The 18761-nt window shown below is 41.7% G+C and overlaps 1 protein-coding gene across 1 annotated transcript in view; it reads right to left on the bottom strand.

The window, feature by feature from the left end:
• r-l (rudimentary-like) overlaps positions 1 to 18761 on the bottom strand; it is an 85634-nt gene that overhangs the window by 31386 nt on the left and 35487 nt on the right. The window contains exons 6-7 of the mRNA XM_080272207.1: positions 6193 to 6359; positions 3 to 124 (exon numbers count right to left, since the gene is read on the bottom strand). Coding sequence (XP_080128333.1) covers positions 3 to 124; positions 6193 to 6359 — 289 coding nt within the window. The remainder of the gene's footprint in view (positions 1 to 2; positions 125 to 6192; positions 6360 to 18761) is intronic.

Genomic DNA, 18761 nt, shown 5'->3' on the forward strand with positions numbered 1-18761 from the left:
ACCTGTCTTCAAAGAGGAGGAAATTATGCTTCTCAGAAAGGTCTGAGAGCTGTTGGGCTACATCTGCAGTGAAGTCATCCAGGAGGTCCACGTGAGTCTTGAGCAGGCATATATGTGGACCAAGCTGTAACATCAACATTATCATACCTCTAACTTCTTCTTTAGCACCCAAGGATAGGGAGAAGCAAGGTACAGAACATCAGATAAAAGCAAAAGTTTTGGAGGAAGAACTCACCAAGACAGTATTATCATTAATTCCCCCACAACATTAACACCTTCAGAACAAAAGGCTTTTCCTAAATTGAATAAAATAATCTGGAAGCAGCAAGAGTAAACTGAACTGGACTGTCACCCATTCAATCTTTTTTTTATTTTTTTTTATTACACCTAACTCCAGGCAACTTTGTTAACTTCAGAAAAATCATTTTTAGTGACTGGGTTAGAAAGTCTCCATTAACATCACATTAAATGTCACCATACCACTAACCCCTTCTAATCCATGTGGCAACCCCTTTAGCTTATTTCTGTTACATCCAGACAATTCTGTGAACTTGATAGAAATCATCTGTAGTGACTGAGCCAAGAACAGACTGTTGAAACATCAGCATACACACATACAACTGCTTATGCCTGTATTCCTACTTTTATTCTTACCTATGCAATCCTTGACTGTGCTGATCCATACTCTCTCATGCTCTCCTTCCATCTCTTCATATCGTTTGTATCATTTATAAGCGCTCCAACATGCTTGCATGCATTGGCCTTGGTCACCTAATGGCAACTTTTTACACTGCTTATTTCTCTAGTAGCCTCCCTACTTAGTCCCCTGGCCCTTAGGTCACACTCTATGACCTTGTCTCAGGTCTTTTTCGGCCTCTCGCAACTCTACCCCCAACATTCACACTTCTCACCTTCCGCACCCAACTGTTATCCATTCTCTCAGCATGCCCCACACATCTCAATCTACCCTTCATCACAAAACCAATACATACAAGTCCCATCCTTCCTCTCAACTCTTTAATCACAATCCCAGTCCTCCCAGGCCTCACATTCAAGGATGCACTACACATCTATCTAATCCATGTCATTTCTGTATGCTTGAGCCTACAAACAACCTCTTCTTCTACTCCCCAGGTCTCACTTCCATACAGAATAACACTCCTAACACATGCATCTTACAAAGACCCCTTAGCACGGAGGAAGGCCCTCTCAATGCTATGAGAGGCAACAGCTCCCTGAACTTCTTCCAACCACTCCTTACCCTAGCCACAGAGCTAGTTCCAGCCCCACCTCCAGCATGTTATATGTCCCCCAAATTAGAAAATCTCCACCACATCTTCAAGTGACCCTCTGGCAAGATCAATCCTTTCATTCCTGACAATTTGTACAAGCTCTCCCTGACACAACACACACACAAAATTGGCATTATTTAGCAGTTTGCCCCTAATACCACTACATCTCTCATGCACCCACTTATCACGAACACTGCACAAGATGGAGTTACTTCCCACACCATTGTGACAAACTGCATATGGCCACACTCCCTCTGCGTTGACAGTACTGCCACCAGCCCTGGATATCATCATGTTATATCTGCATTTACTCTCAAACCCTTGTACCCCATTCCATCTCTCCACTTCCTAAATCTTTCCTCTACCTATCTTTCACTCTCTGCAGTCAGCATCATGTCATCCGCATACAACACCTCCAATGGGAGATCATTTCTTAAGTCATGCAAGCGAGCTTCAAGCACCATGACAAACAACAAGGGCCTCAAGACTAACCCCTGATGCACTTCAACATTCATGGAAAACTCATCACTCAAACATCTGTTCACTCTCACCTGGATGCACGCACCCACATACATAGCCATAACGATTTTAACCAGCTACTCCTCCATTCAAGGTTTTCTCACTGCCAGCTTCACCACCTCCTCCTAGAATACAACACTGCATTCATCCTCCTTTGTCCTCCCATTCACATCAGAACATATACCCAATCCATTCTCTGACACACACTTTACATTTGGTCTCAAAAGACCCCACAAGTATCCAATTTTGCACCCTAAAGCACCTGCACAATATCCCATTCACCTCATTATATGCACTTCTTACATTTCATGTCATCTATCTATCTATCTATCTATTGCCAGACGCCTCAATCCCGTTCTGGGTGGCCACAAACAAATCGCCTCCACGTCGCCCTGTCCCCCGCCATTTCACTGCCCTGCTCCCAACTCACACCCCCCTCTCTCATATACCTCTCCACCCCATCCCTCCATCTCATCCTCAGCCTCCCCCTCCCTCTTCCCCCTTCCACCTCACTCACATATACTCTCTTCGTCAGTCTTTCACCCTCCATCCTCTCCACGTGGCCAAACCACCTCAGTGTGTTCCTCATAACGCTTCCTATCACATCCACATCCACACCACAACGCTCCTTTATATCCTCAATCGTCAGCCTGTCTCTCCACGTGACTCCACAGGCTCCTCTTAAATAACTCATTTCCACTGCTCTCACTCTTGACTTGTGTCCTGTCATGTCATCATCCCCAAAATGTCCCCTTTCCAGTCCTTAGTCATCGACTACTGATCCATCTGTGCCTCTAGTTTTATTTGCAAATTTATTTTTACACTTCACTGCCTACCTGACACGTATGGTATACATGGGTTTGGTTACACAGTTACCACCCTGTGTAGCAAATTATTTTTCCTGGTTTACAGGAAATAATTTGGTTTGTCACTCACTATACATCCATCTAATGGTAGCCATACATCACGTGAGTGGATGATTGGTGCTTCCATATACTGTCATATCCTATGACCTAAAATATATCGCCAACAACTAACCAAAATTTACAGAATACTCTAGCTGTCAGGTCCTTTGCATTAGGTCTGAACAAAGGAATCCTGACAAATACCAGAGAAAAATATCCATTTTCATGTTGTATGAAAGAATGACATTATCGCAAAACAAGATACTGAATGTGTAAACTAACAAAACTAGGAACTTTTACCATTTTAGCTTTTGGTAATTTACAGCCAAAAAAAAAAAGGGGGGGGGGGGCATACAGTTCCCAGTTTACAAAGCCAAATAATGGTTAGCGACAAAGAGGAGCTGCAAAGCTTGGTGGATGAGTTTGGGAGAGTGTGTAAGCAACAGAATCTAACGGTGAATGCAGGGAAGAGTAAAGTTATGGTCTTTGAGAGAGATGAAGTCAATGAATGTACAGTGAAGTTGGATGGTGAGGAAATGGAAAACGTGAGTACGTTTAAGTACTTGGGTAGTGTGATGAGTAAGGATGGAAGTTTGGAGGGTGAAGTGCTTGAATGGGTACAACAAGGAGGAAAGGTTACTGGTTCCTTGAAAGCAGTGATAAGTAACAGGGAAGTGAGCATGGAAGTGAAAAAGTTACTACATGACAGTATTGTGATACCAACTCTAACATATGGAGTTGAAGCTTGGATGTTGTTGGAAGGACACAAGTCAAGAGTGAGAGCAGTGGAAATGAGTTATTTAACCCCTTAACCGTGGGCCGTCACTTTTGTGATGCTTGGGAGCAAGGGATCATACCGCAGGGTGTCACTTTTGTGATTCTGTGTTATTTTGAACTCGCCTGGGCTTTCAAGTGGTGGCTTATATCATCTATCAGTACTGCCAATGTCCAACACTAGTCAGCACTCCTAATCTCATCTGTACTCCCATCCATTGTTGACAATTTAGCCATTTCTGCCCGTTCTTGACTTCCCTCCCTACCTCCCCTCCATTACCCTCTCCTCTCACCTGCCCGGCCGTGCTACACTAAGTAAATCTTCCCTGGAATTTTCCACCGATTTCATCCATTGAAATAAGCCCTATGCCCTGTTCTTATACCAAATAATATATACAAGAAAGAAATAAGGTAAGTGAGAGTGCCATACACCTGGAAATGAAGGGAGAAGCCTAAGTGATATTTACACTCACCTGGAACTACCTAATTATTGAAGGCACCACACTGTATTCTACCCTAAGTAAATCTTCCCTGGAATTTTCCACTGATTTCATCCATTGAAATAAGCCCTATGCCCTATTCTTATACCAAATAATACAAACAAAAAAGAAATAAGAGGAGAGTGTATGTGAGTGAGGTGGAGGGGGAAAGAGGGAGGGGGAGGCCGAGGATGAGATGGAGAGATGGGGTGGAGAGGTATATGAGAGAGGGGGGTGTGAGTTGGGAGCAGGGGAGTGAAATGGCGGGGGACAGGGCGACTTGGAGGCGATTTGTTTGTGGCCACCCCAAACGGGATTCAGGCGTCTGGCAATAGATAGATAGATAGATAGATAGTGCCATACACCTGGAATTGGCTAATTATCACCTGACAACACCTCACGTGCACTCGTTCGCTAATTTTCGCTGTTTATTTCCCCTTGAAATATGCCGTATAATCTGTTCTCGTAATAAAAATATATATAAGGAGGGAAGGGAGAAGCCTAAGTGATATTTACATTCATCTGGAACTACCTAATTTATAATGTATTGTCCACATTTCCTGCCAGTCATTTCATAGCTATATATTAGCAGCTCTCACGAGGCTGACGTTGGCAGTAATGCACTCTCCCTAGGTAGGCCACCCCGGCCCACCAGTATCAGTTTACTGTCGTCTTTCAAGGTGAAAGTACGTTGGATTCGCGCCTGCTAAATTCTGCCACTTTTTAGCCCCATGCAAAGGCCTCTGTGACCTAAACCTCATGTGGAAAGAGGTAAAGGGCTGACAAATGATAGAGAGTGACGACGATCTTTCTGGTGAGTAAAACAGTGCAAGAGGAATTGTAAATAATGTGGAAACAGCAAGTGAAAGCAATGAATGTAAATATAAGTGAACAGTGGAAAATAATTTTATAAGTTACTGCAAGTGAGTGCCTAACAGTGTAAATAAAATAGAAATGTAAATAATGTAAATAAAATAGAGAACGTAAACAGAAATGTAAATGAGTAATATTATAAGAATACGAGTATATATACTAGGAGTAATGAAAGTGAAAGTTTCACTCTAGCATGTATGAATACTATGAGTTATGAGAGTGAAGGTGAAAGTGACATTCACTCTCAACTCTAGTATACAGGACGAGAAAGTGAATGCTACGTATTTTACTGAAAGAGAAATTGAATGCCTACAGTGACAATAAACTACTATTACTGAAGGAAACTTATGGATAAAGACTGTAGATATATATAAGTGTTATATACAGTAGTAATAGAAATATAAACTGTGAGTGTTTTTATGAATAATAAATGACAGAACACCAGCGGCGAACGATGTCAAGTGGGAAGGTCAAACACCCTCGTAATTTTCATTGCTTTCACAGTGTTTTTTCTTTTTGGAGTATGGATTCCAAACTATTTGAGATTCACAGAATTGTGTTTCTATTGATAATATCAGGTTGTGGTAATCATATTACGGGTTGTCGGAAAGTGTAAAGTGGAGACTTCGTTACCCAACTTCAGAGGTCTCCACAAGTCCTACGGTACTCAACGAAGGCTCAACAAACACCCAAGGAGAAAGCTGAAGGTATGTGCCATAAGCATATGTGATTTTAATATTCTAGGACTAATAACTGATTTTTGGCAAATATTTTTAGAGAGTCTGTCGGAGCGTGAATGTGCCCACGGGAGCCGCAAGTCAAAGCAAAACAAGCCCGCGGTTAAGGGGTTAAGAGGAGCCTGTGGAGTCACATGGAGAGACAGGCTGACAAATGAGGATATAAAGGAGCATTGTGGTGTGGATGTGGATGTGATAGGAAGCATTTGGAGGAACACACTGAGGTGGTTTGGCCATGTGGAGAGGATGGAGGGTGAGAGACTGACGTGGAGAGTGTGAGTGAGGTAGAGGAGGGGAGAGGGAAGGGGAGGCCGAGGATGAGATGGAGAGGTATATGAGAAAGGGGGGTGAGAGTTGAGAGCAGGTCAGTGAAATGGCGGGGGACAGGGCGACGTGGAGGCAATTTGTTTGTGGCCACCCCGTACGGGATTGAGGCATCTGGCGGTAGATAGATTGACTTTTTAAAACTTAATGTCAGTAACAACAGCCCTCCTTTTATTAATCTTACAGTGGCATTCAGTTAGTCATTTAAACTACTTAACAGAACAGATGTCATTCACTACTATGTATTAAAGGATTTAAAGCACACCACTAGGACAAGTTATATACGAACCTGGTTAGCGAATGATAGCAACTGATGAGCTGAGGTGACATCTGCTGCCAAACACAAGTTAGTACGCTTGCTAGTCATGATTTGTAACAAGCGACGTGCCAGAGGGTGGTTGGTGATCTCCATACGGGACTCAAATGAACAATTCTTACGATCCATCACTCCCACACCTGAAATGTTTACTGGCAGTTAAAAAGGAGCTCCACACAGCAGGCAATACACAATGAACATCTCTCCATTTTATCACTATCACCATCATTCTTCATTCTTTTTTTCTCACCTAAAGATGGTATGAGGCAGGATTCAGAAACAATACAGAGTATAAAAAAGCGAGATCTAACTACAGCATGCTCAGTAAAATGGGACCACATGATCACACACCATTTAAACTCTTAGAGTCCTGATCCCACATCACAAGTCTAACCATTGCACATATTATTACATTTTTCCTTATGGATATATTTCACATACACTTACCTGACACTGCAGCCTCCTAGTACAGAGCAAGAATTCACAATGCACGGTACACCTACTACACATCAGGGTCAAGAGTTTCTGTTTAGCCATCACTCACTAAATGTATAGCTACAAGCTACTTTGTTCACCTTTATCATTCTTTTTCTATTTTTCTCATCTTTCCTGTCCATTATTACCTTCCTTCAACTTCAGGTGACACGACAATTGTGTCAAGCCTAATGATTTCCTGTATTTCGGGACACCATTTATAGCGCTAGGTAGTAACCTAAGCCTATAACTAAATAACACAGTTATGTGGAGCCTACTTTGGTGTCCCTGTTATTTGGGTGGAGACACACAAATGTGATGCCCATCCAGGAGCCAAACCTCCACACTCTTCTCCGCGCTGTGCTGTAGTGAGACTTTGTCTGCCGCAAGGGAACATCAGTTCACTGAACAGGACAACCAGCCAGGGGTGATTGCTTGCCTGTGGTTGATAGGTCTGCTCAGCCAGACAGACCAAGGCTGATCAACGAAAACAGCACAGTATTCACAAAGGAAGTCTGATGGTGCTCACCTGTAAATTTTGTCATTGTGAATGAAAAATTTCTTGTAATTCTGTTAACATTTTCATTTAGTCTGACTTACAATCCAAATAAAATCAAAGTGCTCCATCTTGAACTGCCAGTTGTTATCTTTCATGTTTCCACTAACATTTCTAGTCAGAATATACATTAACAGTTATCTGGAGTTTGGCAGAGTTAAATACATGAACAGTGAGACAGATAAGCTGTTTTCCATAAGTGTTACATGTATTTATCCCCTCCAAGACCTCAGTAAAAACTACAGTAGACCTTCAATTTGTAATGTATCCAGGAATTTTACCGTGCAAATCGTACCACTGAAAATCCATGTTTTATGCTTCATTGGTATGGTGAAATCCCAAAACTTTCCCAAAGTCCTCCCTTCAGCTTTTTTTTTTTTTTTTTACCCACTCTTGATCAAACCTAAAATTCATTATAGTACACATACAACCTCTAAGAACATCTTAAAAAAAAAAAAAAAAAAAAAGTCCTAAATGAAATTCTAGCAATTCACTGAGATACTCTGGTTCACCAAAATTAAGAACTTTGAAATTAACACGTATAATTATTCCCTTGTACAAAGGAAAAGGGGAAAAAGAGGTGTGTGGTAATCATAGGGGTATTTGTCTTCTTAGTATAATAGGAAAAGTGTATGGTAGGATACTTATTGACAGAGTTAGAGAAAGAACAGAGAAATTAGTTGGAGAAGAACAGGGAGGCTTTAGGAAGGGAAGAGGTTGTGTAGATCAGATATTCATTCTCAGATCTTTAGTGGAAAAGTTTCTAGAGAAGGGAAAGAAGTTGTATGCGGCTTTCATGGATTTGGAGAAAGCATATGACAGGGTGGATAGACTAGGATTGTGGAAAGTGTTAAGAATATATGGAATAGATGGGAAGTTGTTGAATGCTGTGAAGAGTATGTACGATGGTGCGAAGGCTGCAGTGCGTGTGGATGGTGAACTAAGTGAATTTTTCTCTTTGAAAGTTGGGTTGAAACAGGGATGTGTCATGTCTCCATGGTTGTTCAATCTGTACATGGATGGGGTAATAAAAGAGGTACAAGGTAGGGTAGTGGATGTTGGAGTGGCCCTGGTGAGAGAGGATAGTGTTTGGAAACTCCCTGTACTGTTGTTAGCAGATGATACCGTGTTGTTGAGTGAAGACGAAGGGGAGCTGCAAGGCTTGGTGGATGAGTTTGAGAGAGTGTGTAAGAAACGGAATCTAAAGGTGAATGTAGGGAAGAGTAAAGTGATGGTCTTTGAGAGAGGTGAAGTCAGTGAATGTACAGCGAGGTTGGATGGTGAGGAATTGGAAAATGTGAGTACGTTTAAGTACTTGGGTAGTGTGATGAGTAAGGATGGAGGTTTGGAGGGTGAAGTGCTTGAAAGAGTACAGCAGGGAAGAAAGGTTGCTGGTTCTTTGAAAGCAGTGATAAGAAACAGGGAAGTGAGCATGGAAGTGAAAAAGTTACTACATGACAGTATTGTGATACCAACTCTAACGTACGGAAGTGAAGCTTGGACGTTGTTGGAAGGACACAAGTCAAGAGTGAGAGCCGTGGAAATGAGTTATTTAAGAGGAGCCTGTGGAGTCACATGGAGAGACAGGCTGACGAATGAGGATATAAAGGAGCGTTGTGGTGTTGATGTGGATGTGATAGGAAGCATTATGAGGAACACACTGAGGTGGTTTGGCCATGTGAAGAGGATGGAGGGTGAAAGACTGACGAAGAGAGTGTATGTGAGTGAGGTGGAGGGGGAAAGAGGGAGGGGGAGGCCGAGGATGAGATGGAGAGATGGGGTGGAGAGGTATATGAGAGAGGGGGGTGTGAGTTGGGAGCAGGGGAGTGAAATGGCGGGGGACAGGGCGACTTGGAGGCGATTTGTTTGTGGCCACCCCAAACGGGATTGAGGCGTCTGGCAATAGATAGATAGAAATTAACAGGCAACAGCTTAAATTCATTTCTAGCCTTTACGTGCAACCAGTGCATATCAATCTGAAATGAGGTGGTTGGTGTTCTTGGAATAAGGATAAAGATAACCCCTGGTGCTTTATTCAACACTGACTGAACCTACTTTAACAGATTATTTGGGAGGCCAATCCATAATAAATTCGAATAACTGAACAAGACAACACCATAGCATGAACCAGTGTTAAGAAGCAATGTTTATTCAGAAGCTGTCTCAAAGATTCCTGTTTCTGATGTGCAGATTGCAACCTCTGACAATATGATTACAGCAGTATGTTCTTTATCATTTATTTGGGAATTAAAATATACACCCAAGTTCTGGAGAGAAATAGCTGAATGAGGTTGTGATTTGTCAGTCTTCAGGGTCAGAGTATTATTTGCATCACCACCCTTCCTGTTTCCTTGAATAATGATGATTTCTGTTTTACCATCGTTTAGCTTAAATTTTCTCTTTCCCATCAAAATTTTAATATCAGTCATCAGGGATTCCAGTTTATTCTTTGTATCATTAATATCTGTAATCTTAAGCGCTCATTTATTCTTGGTATCATCAATATTTGTCATCTTAAAGCTGAGAGTCATCAACATAAAAATGATAGAACATATCAAGTACATCAAGCAGGGACAATAAACTACTTGTATGAATAGTAAATAGTGTCTGGATTGATTCTATTGGATATGATAATGTGAAGCTACAGAATGTGGTGAATGTTTTTGGTGTATCCGACACAGCCAGGATTCTGGGGGCTTCAATGATGAGTGAATGGAAGCGTGCCCCATTGGACTGGGCAAATTTGGGCTTTCAGGACATTGTTACTCCTCATCCTGCCCTAGGGTGGGAAGGGATGTCCGGAAAATGATAAACAGTAAATAGAACTGGACCTTCCATGAAACTTGGATTATTGTACAGAATCCACTTCTTCACTGACACGCAGTTAGCTATAATTTACAGGTCATGTGTGCTCTCAGCTGGAATACTGCTCACCCTTGTGGAGTGGATGTGGAGAGGCTGCACTAAAACAACTGGACAAATTCAGAACAAGGCTGTAAGAATTATTAATAACCCTGCAATTACAAATGAAGTACCTCCCCTATAATTAAGAAAGAATGATGCCTCATGCACATTATTTTACAAATACTTTTATGGCAAATACTCAGACAAAGTTGCATCTATTGTGCCACCTCTCCACACCTTCCCCCATGCTACATGAGCGTCTGGTAGCGCTCATGACTGGATTGTCATACAGCCATATTGCAAAACTTCTACCACCACAGTATACAAACAATACATACCTTCAGTGATGAATTATGCAAGCCTTGCCTGGGCTTCTAACCTCACCAAAACACACTACAACACTCTACAGACCATACAGAACAAGGCCTTAAAAATAATCACAGGCTGCACAGCTACTACACCCACAGACCACCTACATCAAGAAACCAAAGTCCTCAAAGTCAAGGATCACCTACACATGAGAGGTACCCAGTTTCTTGCTGCAGCCTCCACAAACCCACAACATCCACTATATTACAAGGCAGCACATCCACCTACACCAAGGAACATCCAAACAACACCCAGCAAACAATACCATACACAAATACTGTTATCCCCCCCACCTCAGACCAGCTTCCAGAAGCATATCCACACTCAGAACACTTGCTGCTCCATTCAGTCACTTAAAGACAACACACAGCTGCATGCACGGCCTCCTGACATCCACCCTTCTGAATCCTATCTCCCTCGTGAGGACAGAGTCCACCTGGCCAGGCTGAGATGTGGGCACCGTCCAGCCCTCTTAAGCTACAAGACGAGGCTGGATGACTCCGTCACTGATGCCTGTCCAGGATGCAACACAGCACCCCATACTATTAAGCACATTATGGAAGACTGCAATGCACACAATCACCTATGCCAAAAACACAACATACACTCTTTGAGAGCTCTGTGGGATCGCCCAGTCTCGGCCATGGCCTTCCTAAGGGACTCAGGGCTGTTCGGCCAGACTGCCTAGAGAACTACTACTACTACTCCTATAAGGATTATTTTGTTCCCCAAACTGCATGTCTCTGGGACTCACTTCCCCAGAATAGTTTCCCCCCTGAACTTCAACCTACAGTAGTTCACCTCCAACTGTTAAATTTTTCATGAATGGAATGTGTAGTCTGGTGTATGGAAATTTTTTAAATTTTATTTGTTTTTTCTCTACTCATCTAAAAAAATAATAAATAAAAAAAATAACCACAAATGATCAGTCCACCAGATTAAAAGGAAATGCTTCTAAAAACTGGCAAAGCTCCCCCATAAAGCCTCGATCCATGCCAGGATGGCCTGGTCAATAATGAATTCCAATTCTAATCAGTAATCCCTTTATTATCTGGATGTTCATTACCTGGACAATCCATTTCCCGGACACTGTGATCTGGCGGTTCAAAATCATCATTCGCAAATTTTTCCATTTTATCAAGACAAAATGCATGCATCCAGGTGGAAATTACTGCCGCGCAAACATTTTCGCTCCCTGCCAGGCAGGAATAACCCGGTGGCGCCACCCTGTCTGGCTGGGTAGTTCACCCAGTGTCCGCTTGAGACCCCCTCAGTTATTCTTGGTTCCCGCGTGGCAACAGTGTAGTGAACAGCTCCTCTTGGACAGTTGTTAAGGCGGCTTACATGGTAACCTTTGTGGTTGTTCCCTACCTGCTTCAGGCCATGCTACTCCTTGAATGCCTCTTCCTTGGGTATGTGATGATGGCATTTTCACCAGGGAGAAGGAAGAGATTAGTGCTGACTCAGGAGAAGCAGGAGAGCCTGGGTAAGACTGATGTAGGATGGCTGAATCATAAGTGTTGATGTTGATTTCATTCTAGCGTACTGTACTATACCATGATTTTATTCTATTTTTCCATGCTTTTATTCCATTTTACTCTTGTTTTGTATGCCCACTGCATTTTCTTGTGTGGCCATTTTTTTCATGTCACTGCAGGGGTGATGGCTTGCCTGTGGTTGATGGGTCTGCTTGGCCATGGTACTTGCTGACCAGATAGTGTTAGACAACAGGAACAAATGTTGTATGACATACTGTAGTGGCCTTTTACAATGGATTTCAAAGTTAGATTACAGGGAGCCATTACCTGGACATGCCTTTGGCTCTATTACGTCGGATAATTGAGCAAGTACTGTAATATGCTTATGGAAATTTATTAATAGTTCCATAAATTCAAATGAGGAAGGAATAAAGTTAGAATTTTTGTATGAAACATTCATGAATGTGGTAGGTGGTGGCAACCATCATCCACTCACTTGATGCAGTGCTGCCTACCCCTTCCTTCATCTTTATAATTCTTTTCGTCTCTGCCCTCATTCTCTTATCCAATTTCTCCCATCTTTTCTGTCACTTTTCATTACCCTTCTTTCCATTTCAGGTGGCCTTACACTGAATGACAAGTCTATTGGTTTCCTGTAAGCCAGGACACCATTTACAATGCTGGGTGGTATCTATATAACCAACCCATACATTCCCTGTATGTCAAAATGTGGGTTGGCAGAAGGTTAGTGCCCTTCCCCATAAAATAACTTACCCAAAGGTAAATGGCCACCCCTTATGGGATTATGGTGTCTGGCTATAAACAGATACATAAACATTCGTGAGTGCCAGGGAGTAGATAGGTGCTACATCACCACCCAGATGGTCGGCAGCAGGCCCAGGAACACTCATCATAAAATGAGCCTTAAGCAATGCACTCTAAACAATATTAATATCAGATTCACCTAACCAAGTTTCAAACAAAATGTCAAGATCATGCTGATTTAAAAGTTCACTAATATAGTACATGGAATGAATATGTAGAAGACTAAGTTATAAGTTATAGAGGAAAAAATCTACCTATCCATTTGTAGAGAGGTGGCCTGCAGTCCTACTGGACCCACGTTCAAATCCCTGCTGGGGCAGGGAACAGTTTAAGACTTTGTCTATCTGTCTATCTATCTATTGCCAAACTGAATTTCATAAATTCAGACTATACTGATCTACCAGAAGACCCGCCGACATGTCGTAAAAATACCCCCACTAATACCAATACACCAGTCCTGCATCAGGCAGCCCTAGCATGCATTCAATATCAACAGTAGGTGTTAGCGCCGAAGTGGTGACATGCAGCGGTGTGTAGTATGTAGAAGGACTACTGGGCATTAGGAGCAGGCTGTGAAGCCTATGCCCAGAGTTGGGGGGGGGGGATCACCTAGGGCACACACACACTAAAAATAAATAAATAAATAAATGAATAAAAAATATGACCAGAAACGAGGTCCTAAGAGTTTTTGCTATGCTCAGGGGGACCAAATGAACTTTTCCAAGATTCTCGTACACTTGCCAACACGGTGCCTACCCGGGAGAGACTCTGCCTCGCTCAGCTCACTCAGTGTTAACAGAGTCATGCAAGGGAAAGGTGCAGCATTTTGTTCACCCCTGTTTATCATTGCACTTTTACTCAAGTAGTTCTACACCCTTCCACGTGACTAAAGAGGCATTATGCCTGGTAAATCAACAAGACACAGATTGTCACCATGTATAATGGAGGCAAGTCTATGACTCAAACAGCGACAGAATGAGGAGTGTCCCAAAACAAAGCTTCAATCTGGTGCAATCATGCCCAACACGGGGATCTTGAAACAGCACTGCCGCAAAATAAAGGATCTGGATGATCGAGAAAAATGACAGAGAAGACAGACAACCTGCTCGAAATGATGGTTATGACTCAGCCATCAATAACAAGTATACAACTAAAGGCTGAAAACCCAGATGTGCTTGCCAACGAGTCTATGTGGACAATCCAACATCAACTACAGACAAAGCTTGGACTTCGCTGCCACACTGCTGACAAGAAGCCTCATCTTACCCCACCATGAAAAAGTAGTGCCTTCAATTCTGCAAGAAATACAGATTGTGGACAGAAAATAATTGGGAAACTGTCATTTTCAGTGATGAATTGTGCATCAATGTAACAAGCAGGCCCAGATGGAATTTCTCCAATTTTTTTGAAAAAGTGCTCCCCAGAACTTGCCTCTGTTCAAGCTAAATCATTCAGACTATGCATATGTACTTCTTCATTCCCTAATTCATGGAAAGAAGCCAGTATCCACCCAATTCCAAAGAAAGGAAGTTCCTCTGATCCCTCTGATTACACACCAACAGCTATCACATCTTCTCTTGGTAAAGCATTTGAAATTGTAATTAATAAGCACATGGTTAAACACCTTGATTCCAATAACTTAATTAGTGAAATTAGTGACAGACAATATGGTTTTCGCCACGAAAGATCCACCATTGACACACTCAATCTCCTGACTCATACCATTCATCAATCAACTGACCAACATGGAGAAACTCATGCAGTAGCCCTTGATATTTCTAAAGCTTCTGACAGAGTGTGGCACCATTCCCTGCTGTCCAAACTCCCTTGCTATGGACTAACGTCTTTTGCCCCTCTCCTTTCCTCATATCTCAATCAATCAATCAATCAATCATTCATTTCCTGTGGCACCCCACGGGATGCATAGGGCCTCAATGAACTCTCTCCACCAATATTTGTCTCTTGCCATCTCCTTCAGGTCCCACCAACACTCCTCTCCTGCTTCTTTTTCCATTGTCCTCAACCAGGTTTCCCTCGGCCTACCTCTACCTCTTCTTCCTCTAGCAGTCCACTCTGGCACATCCTGTATTAAACTACATTCTTTTCTGTATATGTGCCCCAGCCACTTCCAGCAAGACAGTCTCACATATTCATTAACTGGTTCCACTCTCGTAATATCCCTTACTCTTGCATTTGTAACTCTGTCTTGCCACTTTACCCCAACAATCCTTCTCAGTATTTTATTCTCAAATCTTAATACTTTCTGATCTGTTGCAATTGTACTGTACCATGACTCATGCCCGTAAATTAAAATTGGTCTAACCATGGACTTGTAAATTTTCACTTTAGTATGTCTCTCTATCTATCTATATACCTAGGCTGCTTCCCCCAAGGAAAAGCAGGTAGCCGAGACAGGATGACACACTCCCCATTTACTCATCCATTCAAACACATTCATTCGCATCTTAGCCCCAAGGGGAGAACAGACAGATCCTCACCTCACCACACCGCACAAGGGTCAACTGCACAATGCAATCAGTGACATCCACAGCAGGGAACGACAGCAGCGCTGGTTTACCCCTGCCACATCATAACAGACCCATCCCCTTACCCGCACCTGACCTGACTAGCTGATCAGACCAAATGCGGGAGAATATCCCCTCAGGGCTGCGTCATCACTTATTCATTCACAATTTCTCTCCATTTATTTCTGTCACTCACAGCCACTCTTCCTTGCTCAACAGACATCCCTCTCGCATCCAGTGCTCTCTTCACACCGTCCATCCATCCTATTCGTGGTCTTCCTCTCAGCCTTACGCCTCTCACATCAGATCTAGTTATCTTTTTCACCAATCGCTTTAGTATGTACCAAAAGCATATTATTATTCCAAACAGATTTTCAACATTCCAACAGCTCGCCAAGCCTGTCTAATCCTCTCCTTAATTTCACTGTTTAATGATCCATTAGATGATACAATTGTTCCCAGATATTTAAAGTTTTCTACATTCGTCACCACATTATTCCCAATTACACAATCAATTTGGTTCTCCATGTTCATATTAATAATTTAAGTTTTTCCATAATTTATTAACAATCTCACTTTTTCTCCTTCCTCCACCAGACAATCAAGCACCCTCTGCATCTTGTAAATACTTCCACAAATCAGTACAATATCATCAGCATAGTACAAATCCATCAGCTTCTTATTTTCTTTCCAGTTAATTCCTGCACCTGTTCTTACAACCTTTTTCATAACATAATCCATAACCAAAACAAACAACAATAGCGAAAGAACTCCTCCTTGAATCACTCCTAACCTAACTTGAAATGGATCACTCAAAGAACCACCCACCATTACCTTACAAAAAGTACCTTCATGCTGGCTTCTAATAATATTTACAAACGTTTCTGGTATACCATAGAATCTCGTAATTTTCAACATAGCTCCACGTGAAACACTATCAAACACCTTTTCAAAATCCACAAAACACATACTAAGTGGTATTTTCATCTCATTAGCTTGTTGCATTAGATGCCTTACAATAAAAATCTGATCATTACAACCTCGACCCTTTCTAAATCCCGCTTGTTCTTCTCTTAAAATTTTATCAATTACTGGCTCTATTCTGTTCAACAAGATTTTGGAAAAGACTTGCAACTACAGGTGTCAAAGTTATCCCCCTCCAATTGCCACACACACTTAAATCTCCCTTTTTTGGTATTTTTATAATCACTCCATTTTTCCACTCTTCTGGAATTCCACTATTCTCCCAAGCCACATTAAAAAGTTTCAAAAGCGCATTCATCAACTCGTTCATTTTCCACCTTAAGCATTTCAGGGAATATTCCATCCTCTCCTGGGGCCTTAAAATTCTTTAACTCCTTTATAGATTTTGCTACCTCTTCCAAAGTTATATCCCCTGTTTCTATCTACAAATCTCTCTCGGCTGGCAAAATGTCCTCTTCAGCTGGGATTGGTCTATTTAGAACAGATTCAAAGTGCTCTTTCCACCTTCCTTTTATATCCAAATCTTTAGTCATCAAATTACCATTTCTATCTCATACAGGTATTTCCTTCCTTCTCTTCAGTCCCAGTTAACTCCTTTATGGCCTGATACGCTGTTCTTATGCTCTGACCGTCATTTTTACTCAGTGACAGAAAAATAAGAGTAGAAGTTGATGATGTATATTCCAAAATCCACTCAATTAATGCCAAAGCCACAAGGATCAATTCTGGCACCAACCCAATTCCTAGTTCATATTAATGATCTCTTATCTGTCACCCACAATCCTATCCATTCATATGCAGATGACTCAACACTTCACAGTTCATTCACACTCAAACACCCATTTACAAAGCTTAATACCACTAACTCTCAACTCAGTGCAGCCATCTCCATAAATAAAGACTTGTCTAAGATCAATGAATGGGGACAAAATAACCTTGTCTCATTTAATGCTAGCAAAACCAAATATCTACAATTTACTAATAGACAGATATTGCCAGATTCATATATTACCTTCAGTACTACTAATATTCCCATTTCCAAAACCATTGAAATTCTCAGTGTTTCACTTAATTGCCTTCAGTTGGACCTCTCATGTCAGATCACTTGCTAAAGCAGCCTCAAAGTAACTTGGATTATTGTACAGAGTCCATAACTTCTTCACTGACAAGCAGTTAGCTATAATTTGTAAGTCATGCGCACTCGCAGCTTGAATATTGCTCACCCTTCCAGAATGGATGTGGGGAGGTTGCACTTAAACTACTAGACAAAATTCAAAACAAGGCTATTAGAAGTATTAATAACCATCCATTCATCCTTCATCCAATCCTACATTGCCCCATGAGGAGCATAGGAGCCCGGGGCTAGGCAGTTGGTCTCGACATTTAAGATGAGAGTGACCAGCCTCACTCATCCCTGAGTGGCATTACATGACCAATCAACCCTAACCACCCCTTGGAGATAAACCTTCACAAGCTCAATCCAATTGGAGCGCAATAATTACCCACTAAACTACCAGGTGCCAAAATTTGGTTATAAGGTTACCACCCAGTGTAGTAAATGGTTTCCTGGTGTACAGGAAACCATTTGGCTTGTCACTCAGTGTAGACCTGCTATTATAAATAAACTACTTCCCCTACACGTAAGAAGAAATGCTGCCTCCCTTGGATTATTTTACAGATACTTTTATGGCAAATGCTCAGACGAAGTTGCATCCATTGTGCCACCTCTCCGTGCTGCCCTCATGCTACACAGGCATCTGGTAGCACTCATGACTGGAATGTCACACAGCCATATTGCAGAACTTCTGCCTATCAGAATTCTTTTATTCCCCGAACTGCGTCTTTCTGGAACTCACTTCCCAGGAGTTGTTTCCCCCCAAACTTCAACCAACTGCTGTTCAAATCTAACTGTTAAAGATATTTTATGAATGGAGGACACCAGAGATCTGGTGTATGGATTTTTTTTTTTGTTCATTTGTTTTTCCTTCTTCTGTTCTGTTATATATATATATATATATATATATATATATATATATATATATATATATACAGTACAAGTCCCATTATTCGGCATCTATGGGACCAGGATGATGCCGAGAAATTAGATTTGCCGAATAATAAAAAATCTACCCACTCAGTACCTTAAATATATTGGTGAACACTTATCACCACTTATGGTACGGTATTACAACTGTGTTTGGAGAGAGTACTGTATACTGTACAATACTGCAATCAATACAGTACTATACCTGAATCTGAAATATATATATATATATATATATTAGTGAACATATACAAGGGTAATGACACAGTAGGCCTACAAATCAGATAACTCTTCCTGGATGGCCGAAATGATACGGAATATTACCTACCAGCTCGGAACATCACTTGTATTGGTGAACTCATCACTATTTATATTATTACAAA

Source organism: Coenobita brevimanus, chromosome 50 (genome assembly GCF_032717465.1).
Source record: "Coenobita brevimanus isolate Jiangsu-jjx chromosome 50, ASM3271746v2, whole genome shotgun sequence".
In the NCBI taxonomy this organism is placed as follows: Eukaryota; Metazoa; Arthropoda; class Malacostraca; order Decapoda; family Coenobitidae; genus Coenobita; species Coenobita brevimanus.